Here is a 15,983-nt window from a genome sequence, read left to right on the forward strand (position 1 = left end):
GCTTGTGGAAGAAGAAAGGGCAATTAGGAAAACAGGCACCATTTAAAGTGCCGTGGAGAGAAAGGCGAGCAGAAGTTGATGGAAAGTTTGTCTTCCGTGATCAGTCTCCCCTTTGTCGTGGCACGCTCGGAGAAAGTGAACGCGGGAGCCCGAAAGGGGGAGGGCGAGTGGGGAGGAGGAAGGGAGGAGCCCGAAGGAGCGGCTCGCATCCTCCTTCCTCCGCCCTTCTTTCTCCCTGCTCTCGCCCGCTCGCGCACCCCCAGCCCTCCCAGCCCCCTCGCCAGCCTCCTCCTCCTCCCCCTTCCCATCCCATCCTTCCCTCTCCCTCTCCCACCCTCCCGTTGAGCCCTCCCTCGCCTGGGTGACTCCATCAGCTTTTGATTCGGAAGGACGCTGATTGGCTGGCAGCGATTCAGCCCCCGCCGGGCCGCAGCTTTGTCTGAGTTGAAGTGAAGTTGTGCGGGTCTTAGACCGGAGTCAGCCATCCCGGCTGTTTAGTCTGCAGCCGCGCCGAGGACCGCGGAGAGGACCGCGCGGCAAAGCCACCCGGCAGCCTCCCTCCGCGGCCACCCAGCGATCGAGGGCTTCCAACTCGGCCAGAAGGAGCACGCCGAGGTGACAGACAGACACGCTGCTGCCGGGGGTGTAAAGGAGGGACAATCGAACAAATACCGCAACTGGACTCCATGCCGATCCTATCTGGACTGGAGACACGGTGTGTATTAAGCAAAAGTTTGCGAGCTGTTCCTTACGGTGCTATGATATTGAGAGACGCGTTCCAGTGTCACGGACGGAATGTAGCTAGCTGTGAGTGGCCGAAGGAAGTTGAGAGGATTGCTTTGCTGGGTTAACTGGCTCGGGGAGGAGAATCTCCTAAAGTGACCGATGCGCCAAATGAGTACTAAAATGCACTTTGTGTTTGCGTGTGCACTCTGGATGGTGTCTTTCAGCGGCGGTGCACTGGGCAAGAATTTGAAATACAGGATTTATGAGGAGCAGAGCTCTGGATCAGTCATTGCAAGACTATCCGAGGATGTGGCTGATGTTTTATTTAAGCTGCCCAATCCTTCCACTGTTCGGTTTCGAGCCATGCAAAGGGGGAAATTTCCTCACCTCACGGTGGATGAAGGTACTGGGGAAATCAGCATAGGGGCTGTGATTGACCGGGAACAACTCTGCCACAAAAACTTGAACTGCTCCATAGAGTTTGATGTGATCACCCTACCCACCGAGCATCTGCAACTATTCCATATTGAAGTGGAAGTGCTGGATATTAATGACAATTCTCCCCAGTTTTCCAGAGCCCTCATTCCTATTGAGATATCTGAGAGTGCAGCGGTTGGCACTCGGATCCCTCTGGATAGTGCCTCCGATCCAGATGTTGGGGAGAATTCCCTCCACACCTACTCCCTCTCGGACAACGATTTTTTCAATATTGAGGTACGGACCAGGACTGACGGAGCCAAGTATGCAGAACTCATAGTGGTCCGAGAGCTGGATCGGGAGCTGAAGTCAAGCTATGAGCTTCAGCTCACTGCCTCTGACATGGGGGTGCCTCAGAGGTCTGGCTCGTCCATCCTCAAAATAAGCATTTCTGATTCCAACGACAACAGCCCTGCTTTTGAGCAGCAGTCTTATATAATACAACTCTTAGAAAGCGCTCCAGTTGGCACTTTGCTCGTCGACCTGAATGCCACGGATCCAGATGAGGGCGCTAATGGGAAAATTGTCTATTCTTTCAGCAGCCATGTGGCTCCCCAAATTATTGAGACTTTCAAAATTGATTCAGAAAGAGGGCATTTGACTCTTTTCAAGCAAGTGGATTATGAACTCACCAAGTCGTATGAGATTGATGTTCAGGCTCAAGATTTGGGTCCGAATTCTATCCCGGCTCATTGCAAAATTATAATCGAGGTTGTAGATGTGAATGACAATAAACCTGAAATTGACATCAACCTGATGTCTCCTGAAAAAGAAGAAATCTCTTATATTTTTGAAGGGGATCCTATTGACAAGTTTGTTGCTTTGGTCAAGGTTCAGGACAAAGATTCTGGCCTGAATGGAGAAATAGTTTGCAAACTCCATGGGCATGGTCACTTTAAACTTCAGAAGACTTATGAAAACAATTATTTAATCTTGACCAATGCAACGCTGGATAGAGAAAAGCGATCCGAATACAGTTTGACTGTAATTGCCGAGGACAAGGGAACACCCAGTCTCTCTACAGTAAAGCACTTTACTGTTCAAATCAACGATATAAATGACAATCCACCCCACTTCCAGAGAAGCCGATATGAGTTTGTCATTTCAGAGAATAACTTACCAGGAGCATACATCACCACGGTTGCAGCCACAGATCCTGATCAAGGAGAAAATGGGCATGTGACTTACACCATTTTGGAGAGTTTCGTCCTGGGCAAGCCCATCACTTCTTATGTAACTATTGACCCATCCAATGGGGCCATCTATGCGCTCCAAAGCTTTGATCATGAGGAAGTGACGCAGCTCTCCTTTGTAGTTGAAGCAAGAGATGGAGGGAGTCCAAAGCAACTTGGAAGCAACACCACAGTTGTGCTCACCATCATCGACGAAAATGACAATGTCCCCATGATCATAGAGCCCGCGCTACGTAATAACACTGCAGAGATCTCCATCCCCAAAGGGGCAGAAAGTGGCTTTCATGTCACAAGGGTGAGGGCAATCGACAGAGACTCGGGCATAAATGCTGAACTCAGCTGCTCCATAGTAGCAGGAAATGAGGAGAGTATCTTTGTAATTGATCCACGATCCTGTGACATCCATGCCAACGTGAGCTTGGACTCCGTGCCTTCTACAGAATGGGAACTTGCAGTGATCGTCCAGGACAAAGGCAATCCTCAGCTGCACACCAAAGTCCTACTAAAGTGCATGGTCGTCGAGTATACAGAGTCGGTGACAAGTACAGCCATGACTTCAGTAAGCCAGGCGTCTTTGGATGTCTCCATGATTATCATTATTTCTCTAGGAGCGATCTGTGCAGTACTATTGGTTATCATGGTGCTTTTTGCCACCAGGTGTAACCGGGAAAAGAAAGACACGAGATCCTACAATTGCAGGGTAGCAGAATCAACTTATCAGCATCACCCCAAAAGGCCATCCAGGCAGATTCACAAAGGTGACATTACACTGGTACCTACAGTAAATGGCACACTGCCTATCAGGTCTCACCACAGAGCGTCTCCATCTTCATCTCCTACCCTGGAGAGAGGACAAATGGGCAGCCGACAGAGTCAGAACAGCCACCAGTCACTCAATAGTTTGGTGACAATCTCATCAAACCACGTGCCAGAGAATTTCTCATTGGAACTCACCCATGCCACCCCTGCTGTTGAGGTAAGATCATAACTGCATCAGTTCACGAACAAAATCAGCGTTTAATGTTTAGAAAATATGTGTGTGTTAGATACAGATTGCCACATGTAGGCAGCATTGCAAGGAACATAGAACAGGAAACATGATGCAAGCTAAGCTGTGTGTTTGCAGCCAGGAGAGAGGAGGGGCTTCAAAAAGGCCAGGGAAAAATTCCATTCTCTTTCCATTCCATTTTTCCCATAAACTTTTTGAAACCCCTTTGTACACAGCATACTGTTTTCAGGTTTTCTTAAGTAATTCACTTGCATGTAACATGCATGTCATAGAAAAACTAAAGGTTAAAATGAAAATTCAAAGGAAATCTGTAACCAGCATCCACTTACTCCTCAGGTGAAATTAGTATACGTCAAACAAGCGAAGGGGCTGGCTGTATTCTCAGAGCAATGGTTTCTACTGAAGGATTTATATTTATATATATATATATATATATATATATATATATATATATATATATATATATATATATATATATATATATATACCTCCAGAATCCCATTGTAATGCATGTTACAGCTGTTCCAATTCTGAAAAATTTCTGATACTGTTTTAAATACACGTGGTGGGAAGTTACATCAAACAGCATTTTCGATGCACCCCTATAATTATCATTTTAAACTCAACTGCCAGACAGTGGTTAAAAGAGAGAGGGGGGCGGGGGAGAATACTCTTTTCAAAAGAGTCAGTCGTATTAGTTCATCCAAACCTCTCAAGTTGCATACGCTCTTGTTTTATGAGGATTGAGTTAATTATCTGGTACTCTCCAGCGGATGCCCTCACTGGGCTATATCCCAGCAATGTTTGGTGACTAGATCCGTTGCCACAGACTGGCATATGAGACTCCTTAAGACAACTGGTTCAATTGTTTAGAACACAATGAAAGTGTCTGTTTCTCTTTGCCTAAAGCTGTTGAGGGTTGGGAGGTTTGTTCCTAGGAATGAGAACCATGTCTTTGGTCTCCAGCAGGTCTCCCAGCTTCTTTCCATGCTTCACCAGGGGCAATATCAGCCCAGGCCGAGCTTTCGAGGAAACAAATATTCCAGGAGCTATAGGTATGGCTTATTCTTGTGTTGACTATTAGATCTGAAATAACATGAATGGTGAAGTGCACAAGCTTGATCCGATTTCCCTTTCCAGATATGCCCTGCAAGACATGGACAAATTTAGCTTAAAAGACAGTGGCCGTGGTGACAGTGAAGCAGGAGACAGTGATTATGATTTGGGCCGAGATTCTCCTATAGACAGACTTCTGGGCGAAGGATTCAGCGACCTATTCCTCACAGATGGAAGAATTCCAGCAGGTGAGAGAGTCGTGGTTCACATCTATTTATTTTTCAATAAGACTGCATCAAGAAAGTGAATCTTTTAATTGTCTCCTTATCTTTTTATCTGTCATCTGCACAAAATGATTTGTCATTTGGACACTATTATCAACAACCATAAACTGATATGCAGAACATTATGTTCTTCTAGCTCACACTAAGCAGTCGTTGGAGGAGTAAGCCTGAGGCTTCAGGAGGAAAGATGGAGAGACCGAGAAAAGCAAACCTTGCCCTCCGCTCTCAATTCACTGGAATACTTCCAGAGAGCACTGAGCAACTCGCCAACAGATTACTGGGTGGTGGCTTTTATGCCAACCACTTGTTTTGGTATGCAGTGGTGACCTGCACTGTAATTTGGAGGACACATTTCCTGAGATGGAAATCCACTCACAAACTTAGAGATTAAAATACACTAGACACAGTACATTTGAGGCACTAAAAATAGGAGGAAAATGCAGCTTTGTAGGGGTAAACATAGAAGGCCTTTTTTTCCCTTCAGATTTCATTTTACAGCGGTTCTATAGTGGACAAGGGAGAAGAGCTCAGGAGGGAGATTTATAAAGTACACAGCTGTGTAGCAGAGATTCTAGCCAACTTTGAGCCATGTTTCCTCAGTCTTCTCTCTCTAATTGTGCGATAGCTGCTTGGTGAACCAGTGGGTAAATGCTGGATGCCTGAGTGTAGCAACCCTGTCACTGCAGGGTTACTGGGCATTAAATCGACCCCTATGGACACACAGGAGTACCCTGGCTACTTGTTTTAATTTCCACTGAACACTGGTCAAATGAGGAAAAGAACTATGGACGCCACGGTATCATTTGCCCAAGTTCCATAAAGTACTTGTTTCCTAAGTACAGAGAGGAGATGTTTAGGCAATAGACATGACAGGCCCTCTACAACTCAAGGTAATTCAAGAGGAATCAATACATAGAAACACTAACTCTTGTAAATTGTAGAGGTGACTATGGCAGTGACAGCAGCAGTTTACAGTAGTAGCCATAGCACTACTGGGCTTGGGCTCATGCTGAGGTCTGTACCTACATCGCCTCATCATCCTGTGCCACTTGGCACTTTGTCCATGGTAGAGCTGTGTTCTGAACTAATACCCAACTTTTAAATATCCTTTGATAAAGAGTCATGAAATCACAATTTTGATTGCTTAAAAATAAGTTGACTGACTCATCTCTTTTTATAGTCTAAAGGCTTACGGTCGGGCCTAGAAGCCTTAGCGGCATCATGGTTACATGTTGCACTATGACCCGCTCGGTCGGCAGTTCGGAACCACCAGCAGCTTCATGGGAGAATGACTGGGCTTTCTACTCCCTCAAACAGTTCGAGTGTCAGAAACCCATCTATGTCATTATAAGTCAGCATTGACTGATGGCAGTGAACTGGTTTTATTTTTTGTTGTTTTTTTTTTTTTTGGTAGAGTTACTCTGTAGCTAGCTATATTATTTATTTAATTGTGTTATTACAATAATAAATAATGCATATTGGATAGGAAACTATTTAGAAAGAACCTGCATGGCAATAAGACCTAAAATATAAATGAGAAGCTATCTTTACATATTTACCTGCACTATTTCTCTCTCTTTTTTAAATACTTTTTTTAGGGGCTCATACAACTCTTATCACAATTCATACATACATCAATTGTGTAAAGCACATCTGTACATTCATTGCCCTCATCATTTTCAAAGCTTTTGCTCTCCACTTAAGCTCTTGGCATCAGGTCCTCTTTTTTCCCCTCCCTCCCAACTCCCTCCATCCTCATGAGCCCATAATAATTTATAAATTATTATTTTGTCATATCTTGCCCTAACCCCCTTTTCTGTTGTCCATCCCCCAGGGATGAGGTCACCTGTAGATCCTTGTAATCGGTTCCCTCTTTCCAACCCACTCTCCCTCTACCCTCCCAGTATCGCCACTCACACCCCCGGTCCTTGAGGGATCATCCGCCCTGGAGTCCCTGTGTCTGCAGCTCCTATCTGCACCGGTGTACATCCTCTGGTCTAGCCAGACTTGCAAGGTAGAATTCGGATCATGATAGCAGGGCAGGGGGCGGGGAGAGAGGAAGCATTTAGGAACTAGAGGAAAGCCGTATTCTTCATCAGTGTTACATCGCACCCTGACTGACTCATCTCCTCCTCTAGCCCTCTTTGCAAGGGGATCTCCAGTAGATGACTCATTGAAGAGAAATCTCTTTAATGGGATATGCATTTAAAATGATCTACATTTTATCAGTCAACTTGCTCTACTAAATCTTCCTGCTCCTACATTTGTATGGAGGAGCTAACTAGTATAACTGATTCTATGATGTTGAGGGAAATATTTATTTTGAATATTGATTTCTCAATTCAATAACACAATTTCTTGAATTATGTTATTTTATAAAACAAGAAGGCAAAATCATGTGAACCATCTTTTGCTTCCCTTCCTCCTGAATATGATGGCAAAATTGCAATAAACAAGATTTTTTAATGTACAAAGTCCATTCATTGAAATTTTAATCCATCAAATATACTTATATAGAGAACAAGTGTCCCAAATTAGATAACTTTGCCTTTTATGAAACCAAATGATGCCAACAACCCTTTTGAGTTCTCACCTTCCATAATTCTAATAGCAAATCACAAGTCTAACTTCTTGAAGATCAAGACTCTTCTTTTAAACTTTCCCATAATTTGAAAGCTTCCATAGTCAGATATGTTCTTAGTAGAAGTGGTGTCTAACACCTTGTGTAGGAAAATCAGGTCAGAAATAAAAATATTAGGGAAATAACAGGTAACCCTCCAAACAAAGCTACCACCATTGATTTCTACTCATAGTGACCCAATAGGACAATGTGGAAGCCCCACAGGGTCTCCAAGTCTGTAAATATTTAATGAAATGGACTTATATCCTTTATCCCTATGTGTGGTGGGGGCATTATTTTGCCACACAATTTATTGACTGATAGCATATATTACAACAAATATTTTTTCACACTACAACAGGTATTTTTTCACACTCACTATCTGCCTCCACGTGGGATGTAGTGGGACTATTATAAAGGCATAAAGCACTAGGAAATCACCAGGGATTCATCAGCTCTTTTACACATTATTTAGAAGGACTACTTCTCTGACATAGACTGAAGTGTTTCTATTGCACATCTGTGGTGTTGACCACCGAAGTTGACTCATGGTGACTCTTACGTGTATCCAAACAGAACTGCCTTCCTTACTGTTTTCAAGGGTAATCTTTTTGAGTAGTACAGCATATCTTTCTCTTCATGTACCTCTCCTTGGACTTGAACCTCCAACAGTTCACTTAGAAGCTGAGAGCATCGGTGGCTTGTACCACCTAGGGATGTCCAACCTTTAAGTATGACCGTTCTGAGCAACATTACTTTTTCACATGTTCTCATTTATCATTTTCCCTGAAAAAATTATGTAGGCACGTTGAAGAATAAAACTTGTACTACATAATCTTATATTCCCAGGAAATATCTTAAGTAGAAAAAAAATGTTAGTCCACATGAATGTCATTAACAGAAACCAGAGTTTCCTAAAATATGCATATTTTTAGGACATACAGAACTATTCCATCTGATTTTCTGCATTAGTCTGAAGTTAAATATAGATTAGACTATGTTGTATTGCCTGCCAGCAGGGTCATTTGTGGTCATTGGTTCTATTAATTCCCACACAAATATGTTGCCTTCTAAGCAAGAAAATCAGTGTTCATTTTTATCTGTTGGCTAATGTTTGTCAACATAGTTCCTTCATTACTCATTCAACTCTGAACTACAATGCTACACACATGCCAGGAAAATTGTTTATTTTGAAAAGTGCTCCTTGCCCCAAGGTGATTCATAGTAACTTTTTATTTGTTTCTTATGAGAATGCTTTCCCTCAATTGAGACCATTTTACATTTATTGATCTACATCTGATAATACTCACTTCAAACATTCCTTTGGAATGCTGTTTTCTCGGTTCTCATTGGCACTTTGCTTTCTCTAGCCTTTCTCCTATGGTTGGCTCTCCCTAATGTCCTACACAGATATTGTGTCTCATCTCCCTCTCAAGAAACTTTTTCAAAATGTCCTAATTTAGATCTTTGGACTCAAAATCATGAAGTGGCCTTTTTCAGCCCAACAACAACAAATTAAATGACTCACTTTGGCATTCAATCGGGAGTGAAATACACTCCTAGTTTATTAAAGCTCAACTTTTGTATCTTCTGCCCTAGGCAGTGATAGCTCTTCCTGGAACCAAGCCCTTGCTCTTGTTCCCCTTCCTCTGTCTAAAACTGGCTTCCTTTTAATGTGTCTGCGTGCATTCTTCTCATCTCTCAAGTCTGGTTCAAGTGCTTCTTCTTTGGATACATCGGTCCCCACTGTTACACTGGCCTCTGAAAATCAAACCCTAAATCCCTGTCATTCTGTTCCTATATAATCCATCAGAACTGTTGCTTGGGTTTCTGAGGCTATGAATTTGTATACAACCAGTCTGCCTTCTTCCATGGAATGTCTGTTTGGTTCAAACGACTGACCTTTTGTTGGTAGTCCAAAGCTTAACTCTCTGTGCCAGAAGGACACCTCACTTTACTCTGAACTAAATCTTAAGTCACTTAAGTTCCCAGGATCATCACAGAAAAAAACTTTTGTGATGGTGGGTTCTTAATAGATCATTGGTCATTCACCCCAATTGCCAATAGCTTGATGGGAACTATGCCAATTGTCCTAGAGTACATTCTTTCTCATGGCAACTCACATGGTGTAGAGGGAGCTGATCAATAAAGTTTGTTGCCTGTAATCTGTATGGAAACGAGGTTTTTCTTCTATGACATTGCTGGTGGGTTTAAATCACTCATTTGTAGGTTAGTAGTTCAGTGCAAAGTATACCATTTGATGAACTGGATGAAGCTAAGGTTATGTCTTATTACTTTGTATAGTTGAGTTTTAGTTGTCTGCTTTACTTGTAAATTATTGTACAGTGACAAAAATGCATAGTCATATAGTAGCAAATAAGACTCCCTTCTCTATTATCATATCCTATAGAAAATATACACCTTCAAAGCTTTCAATGAAGCTACAAAATATTAGCTACTTGGACTATCTGACCACAGGCTATGATCCCTCAGAGACTGCCCGGAACCACTGCAGAACTGAGTTAACCTAGGTACTGAAATGTACTCAAATAGTTGAATATTGAGCAACAGGTTAAAAAATATCCATGCAATTTAGAGAAATATCTTCTTCTGTGCCACTACTTTTCTTTAATGTCACTTTATTGCTTTCACTGTCCTTTTCTCAGCTTTTCCTTTCTCCATCAGTGTTTCATTTTTTTATTCAAAGTTAACTTCTCGTTTTAACTGGAACACTCTGTATTTTTCATTGTGATGAGAGTGTAAACTAATATTTTGTTTAATAAATTCCTTGGACCAAAATTACATGTTTGAGCAGGAACTGTCTATTAAAGTCACACTGACTGTGCTGTTGCTTTTATGTACATTATATTTAGGTCTTCAGGAATGTTTATCATACTCAGGATTACTAGAATACTGTATGCTTCTATCCTCCTTTTCTTTAACCACCCAACTTTAAAACAAAACAAAGCCACTATGCACAGAATTTCACCAGACTCTAAAATCACAAAAGCACTCCCCCCCCACCCCTCACCCCCCAAAAAAGAAGACCAGTTGTCATCAATCCTGCTTCCTTCAGACAGGATGTGAGTAAGACAGCAGACAGGCCTCTTTCCAATTTCAGAAACCCAGGAAAGTAGGACCAAAGAACTCATTGTAACTGATAGCTCTTTCAGTGATTAAAAGGAAACAAAAAAACAAAAACAAACCCCAATTGCTTTAAGGTATTCCAATTACTTTCAACTTCCTGGGACATAATGAGGAACAATAATTGGTAAATATTTTCTAAGTAGTAGTGATGTCTCAAATCAGCACATCTGAAAGTGTTTTCGTTCTTAACATGATACATGCTTACTTCATTGTTCTTCACAGAATTGCACAATGGCAGCGATCCGCACATGACTGTGTTGTTCATGACTTTCAATTTCTACTCTTCCTAGATGTCAAACACTTTAAATTTTACTGAAAATGGTGTTTGCTCCAATTATTCTCTTCAATGGTGAGAAATGAAGTCCACAATTGATAATACATAAGAACAGAATTATCTCTAAGGGTCTATCCAGAAAAGGCAATGACTTCTATCATTTTAAACAAAAATCATTTTTCTCTCCTTTTCTGACAGGCCATGTGAATGCCTTTCGTTTTTATTTAGAAAATATACAGCAAGTACCTGTTATATATATGTAGGTTAAAAAGTGCTGGTGATACAGCAATAAACACAGTGGACAACTTGATGCCTGGGGAAAGGAAGTTGACCGACACGCTCCAGGATCACTGATTAATTGTTTAAGTAATTATTTGGGGTGGAGGGCAGTGGTGCAGTGTAGAATCTTTCAGAACTAGCAGACACCCAGAATTAGCTCTGCATTTGAATGTGTTGCTGATATCAATCCAGTTTGCTTTCCATCTAAGTAAATTTCTCTGCATTTTCGACATGATGAGCTGGCCTTCAGATGAAGTCGTCATATTCATGACAGCTCTTACTGAAAGAGATAGATGATTTGTGGAGTATACATTTTTACATTTCCTGGACATTGGCAAAGTTCGAGTTGTTTTTTTCCTCTTACCTTTTCTTCCTTCATCATATTGTCTGTTTTATGAATGTGACTATTCAAAATCTAAGAATGCACCATAACATCTGTAAAATTCACCAAAACAGCTTTCATATGCTTCATCTTTTGGTGAATGTTTCTGAGTATTTAAATATAAGTACATTTCAAACTTTTATTTCAAACCTGTAAATGCAGATTTCTCAACAGGATTCTTAGGAGTCTTATTTCTGTATTGTGAGCTACAGGTGTTGAGCTGCTGCCTGCAAGGTCAGTGGTTCAAAGCCGCCAAACCCCTCCAGAAGAGAATGGCGAGGCCTCCTACTCCTGTAAAGAGTTACGGTCTTCAAACCCCCCGGGGCAGTTCTCCTCTGCCCGACTGGATCTCTATGAGTGGGCAGCGAGTTGAGACCTTTTAGAATTTTAATAATTATAACCACCTAATAGTTGATTGCATTTTCAATGTTCCTGTTAAAATAAAGTGGGACTGAGAGATTTCTAGATTGTAAAAGTTACTCAGAGATATGATCCTAGGGTTGGCTGATTCAATCCTAAATCATGGTTTCACCTTCTAGCGTATTTAAAAAAAAATAGTTTTGTTCAGTATGTATTTCGTCACCCATCCTCTAGTTCCTTTTCTGTTCTTCTCATGTCTGAGTTATCAATCCACGGCTCACTACTCAAGTAGCAATTCTGAGACTCAGGGGCAGGAGGTGAGTTGTTAACAGCGATCCTAATTTTGCAAACAAAGCGGGGGAAGGGGGGCAGTAGAAATGACTTGCGGAGTTGCGTCAAATCGGTATCCAAATGAACTCTTATTGTCACCTGGCTCATGTGCCTAGCGATGGATTAGCATCCGATCATGGTTGCAACCTGTCTCCGTGCGCATTTTTCAAAGGGAAGATTGCTTTTGTCCTCTTACTGCTGCTGTCTGTTAAGTCTGACCATGACTCTCCATTGCCTTCCGACTGCAGCGATGAGGCTTTGCACAGAGGAATGCAGGGTTCTGGGCCACTCGGACCAGTGCTGGATGCCGCCTCTGCCCTCGCCCTCCTCCGATTACAGGAGCAACATGTTCATTCCGGGGGAAGAATTTCCAGCCCAACCCCAGCAGGCCCACCCACATCCAAGTCTGGAGGATGATATCCAGCCTGCAGATTCCGGGGAGAAAAAGAAGAGTTTTTCCACCTTTGGGAAGGACTCCCCAAGCGACGAGGACACTGGCGATAGTGGCACCTCCTCTCTGCTCTCTGAAATGAGCACCGTGTTCCAGCGCCTCCTGCCCCCTTCCCTGGACGCCTACACAGAGTGCAGTGAGGGCGACCGCTCCAACTCCCTGGAACGCCGGAAGGCGCCCTTGGCCGCCAAAACGATGGGCTACCCGCAAGGGGTTGCTGCCTGGGCAGCCAGTACACACTTTCAAAATCCCACCAACAACTCTGGACCCCCCCTTGGACCGCACTCCAGTGTGCAGCCTTCGTCCAAATGGCTGCCGGCCATGGAGGAGATCCCTGAGAACTATGAGGAAGATGACTTTGACAATGTGCTCAGCCACCTCAACGATGGCAAGCATGAACTCATGGATGCCAGTGAGCTCGTGGCCGAGATTAACAAACTGCTCCAAGACGTCCGCCAGAGCTAGAGGAGCCTTTTTGTTTCTTTTGCAAAGTGTTTTTGTTTCCATCTAGATGGAAAAAGGGGGAACGGAATAAACCCCGAGAGAACTGGCCTTGCCAAATCGTTGCATTTATCATAAATGTGTCTGTGTATATTGCCTATTAAATACTGTATTTTCGTATGTACACAATGCAAGTGTGATTATTTTAATCTGTATTTTAAAAATACATTTGTACCTTATATTTATGTGTAATTTAACAGACAAATTTTATTTTTTTACTCTCATGACAAACATGTCTTTCCTATTCATTTAGAAAGTAGACACTGTTGAAATATCACATGCTATTCAACCACAAAGTATTAAGGCACTGCTTCGATTAGTTATGCTGGGGGAGTAAATATTAGCCTGTAGAAACAACCCCACAAAAGCATTGTACAATTCTTAGTTCCAGTAAGGGATCCAATATTTTTTTATACTTTAAAGTAAGTACCATTAAAAAATGTTACACTATTTTTTTATTATTATTCTTTTCTTTGCTAGTACAGGCAAAATTGATGCATGAGTGACATTTTGTTTCAGGAATGGGAAATACCTTGAAAGATATTTATGAGATGAGCTTTTAAAATATGCTTCACACACACAGTGATGGGAACACAAATAGAGTTGATGTTTCCGAATGCCCAGCTCCCTACTCTTTCCAGCATCTTTAACTGGGCTGTCCTTGAGAAAGTCCAGTGTATGAGGGAGTTGATTTTGACTGTCCCCCTAAGTATTCGTATCGATTTATAATCAAGGTGGACAACAAATCCCACTCCATCTTCGTAATATGAGAGGGACCCAATGAAAATAGGATTTGCCCTTTAACCTCTTCATGACCCTTGGGATACATGCTTTTACATCAGTATATGCTACCTCTCTGTTTTCTTGGGAAGTGACAGGCAGCCTTTGGGAGGGTGTGTGCATATAGCAGTTTGAAACCGAAGAAGCAGGCATTTGTCTGTCGCTTGTACAGGGTATTGCATGAGGTGTCTGAATTTTCAGTAGGACAAGTAAAAATTTGGACAATTTTTGTTTGAGACCCCTGTCCTTATAGGTTCTATGAGATTTATAGGGCAGACTGAAAAAAAAATGTTCCTCAAGACTTTAAAGGAGGTGGCAAGAAAAATAATAGCACGACTTATCAAAAAACTCAGACACACTCAGCAATTCAACATGCTTCTGCTAATAAAGACAGATGGTATCAATAAAAAAATGCAACGCAGGTAAATAACCGGGTCTTGAAAGGGTTAAAATGATGGCAGTATATGTTCTAATAATGTAAAGTATTGATTCTTAGGTCACGGACCTCTCAAGCTAGGAAACATAATGGATTTTACCTAAAACGTTCTATTTAAATCTCTTTTGCTTATCACAATGCTTAAAGAATTTTGACTTGATTTTTTTTTTAGTTGTTAACTCTTCACTTTCATATTTTGTACCCAATGCATGATTGAATACTTTTGTTTTATTTTTAGCGTAAGAACATTTTTAAAAAACATTTTAAATGAAATTTGATTTTCTTTGTTGTATGATAACTGAAAACTTATTTATTGCTGTTATCTCTGTGTGTGGAATGCGTCGGTAAGGGAGTTGTTATTATGACTGCAATCATTATGACCAAGCTTCTTTAATGTTATTTCGATGAATACACTATCTTGATTGTACTATCCAGAAAATTTTACTGTTGATGAAAATTAAAAAAATAAAGTAAAATAAAGTGACTTTAAAGAATTGACCATAATTCAGAGTCCTGTTCACCACATGGGTGTTCAAAAATTGTATATTAGAGAGAATAATCCAGTTTTGTGTGGCAAATGATATAGAGGACATATTAAGCATGCTTGGCAAAAAGAACAGCAAAATCATAATAATTTGAGTACTTTCATAAGTACGCATATGCTCACTGCCATCGAGTCTGTTTTGACTCACAGACACTCTAGAAGACAGGGTAGAACTCCCCTTTGGGTTTTCAAGGCTCCACTGGAGCGGAAACCTCAGTTTTCTCCCACAGAGCCACCCAGCAGACCTGCGGGCAGCAGTCTAAGAGTAACCACGACGTCACCAGGGCTCCTTAGTCAGTCATATTCCATTTCAGTATAGGATTAAATGCATTTGGAGTAAAATGGAAAATAGAATAGTGAAATAAAAACAATAACATTTCCTATAAAAATCACAGCTTTTTTGACATTTTATATATTTTAAGTGTATGGTTAAGTAGATATGTTTTAAAAGGTGAAACTAGTTTTCTCTTTGGTTTATGGACAGGAATTGAAATACTGAGAAAATTAAGTAACCTAAAAGTACCTAAAACTCAGATATTTTAATTTTCAAGCAGATTAAATTGAATGTGTTCTCTCTTTCAGAAGGCACATTTTCCTTTAGAGGAGAGATTGCAATTCCAAGTGAAATTTCAGTTTATTTTTCAGTAGATTACACACACAAATGTTAAGCACATTTAAATACATTTTGCCTTTCAACCTCACTTCCTTTTATTACAAATTATCATTAAGAAAAATACTTTTATGCCCTCGTCGTTCTTAATTCAAAGCAGCCCTGGTAATTTAGGAAGCAAGCTTGGAATCAATATTTTGAATAATTGAAGTAAGTAAAAATGCAATGCTATGTTGAACATGAAAAGTTTATACATTGTCTGTATCCTAAGCATTCCATGTCTCAAATTCCTCATTTTTCCTGTCTTCTCCATTTCACATAACAGGTCAAGTGGATGTTACCGTAAGATTTCTGGGTTTCACTCACATTCTTTCTTTAACCACAGTGAAAGCTGACTTCTCTGCTGTTGTCATAACAGCTTAGCCTTTCTTCAAGTTTACTTTTTCTTTTGATTCCACATCCCTCCTCACGTTGGAAGAAAAATTTAATAGTCACCCAAGTCAAGAAGGTTCTATGCTCCATTC

At 41.3% G+C, this 15,983-nt stretch overlaps 1 protein-coding gene across 2 annotated transcripts; it reads left to right on the forward strand.

Annotated features, from left to right (window-relative positions):
- Nucleotides 1-291: 291 nt before the first annotated feature.
- PCDH18 (protocadherin 18) lies at nucleotides 292-14,776 on the forward strand. Of its 2 annotated transcripts, none has more exons than XM_075543783.1 (4): nucleotides 292-3,372; nucleotides 4,372-4,460; nucleotides 4,546-4,709; nucleotides 12,386-14,776. In XM_075543783.1, the coding sequence occupies exons 1-4, from the start codon at nucleotides 886-888 to the stop codon at nucleotides 13,051-13,053; spliced, it is 3,408 nt and encodes a 1,135-aa protein (XP_075399898.1). In that variant the 5' UTR covers nucleotides 292-885; the 3' UTR covers nucleotides 13,054-14,776. The 2 variants fall into 2 exon arrangements, with proteins under 2 accessions (XP_075399898.1, XP_075399899.1); XM_075543784.1 differs by having other exon boundaries at nucleotides 293-3,372; nucleotides 4,375-4,460.
- The last annotated feature ends 1,207 nt before the right edge of the window (nucleotides 14,777-15,983 follow it).

This window comes from Tenrec ecaudatus, chromosome 3 (assembly GCF_050624435.1).
Source record: "Tenrec ecaudatus isolate mTenEca1 chromosome 3, mTenEca1.hap1, whole genome shotgun sequence".
NCBI lineage: Eukaryota > Metazoa > Chordata > Mammalia > Afrosoricida > Tenrecidae > Tenrec > Tenrec ecaudatus.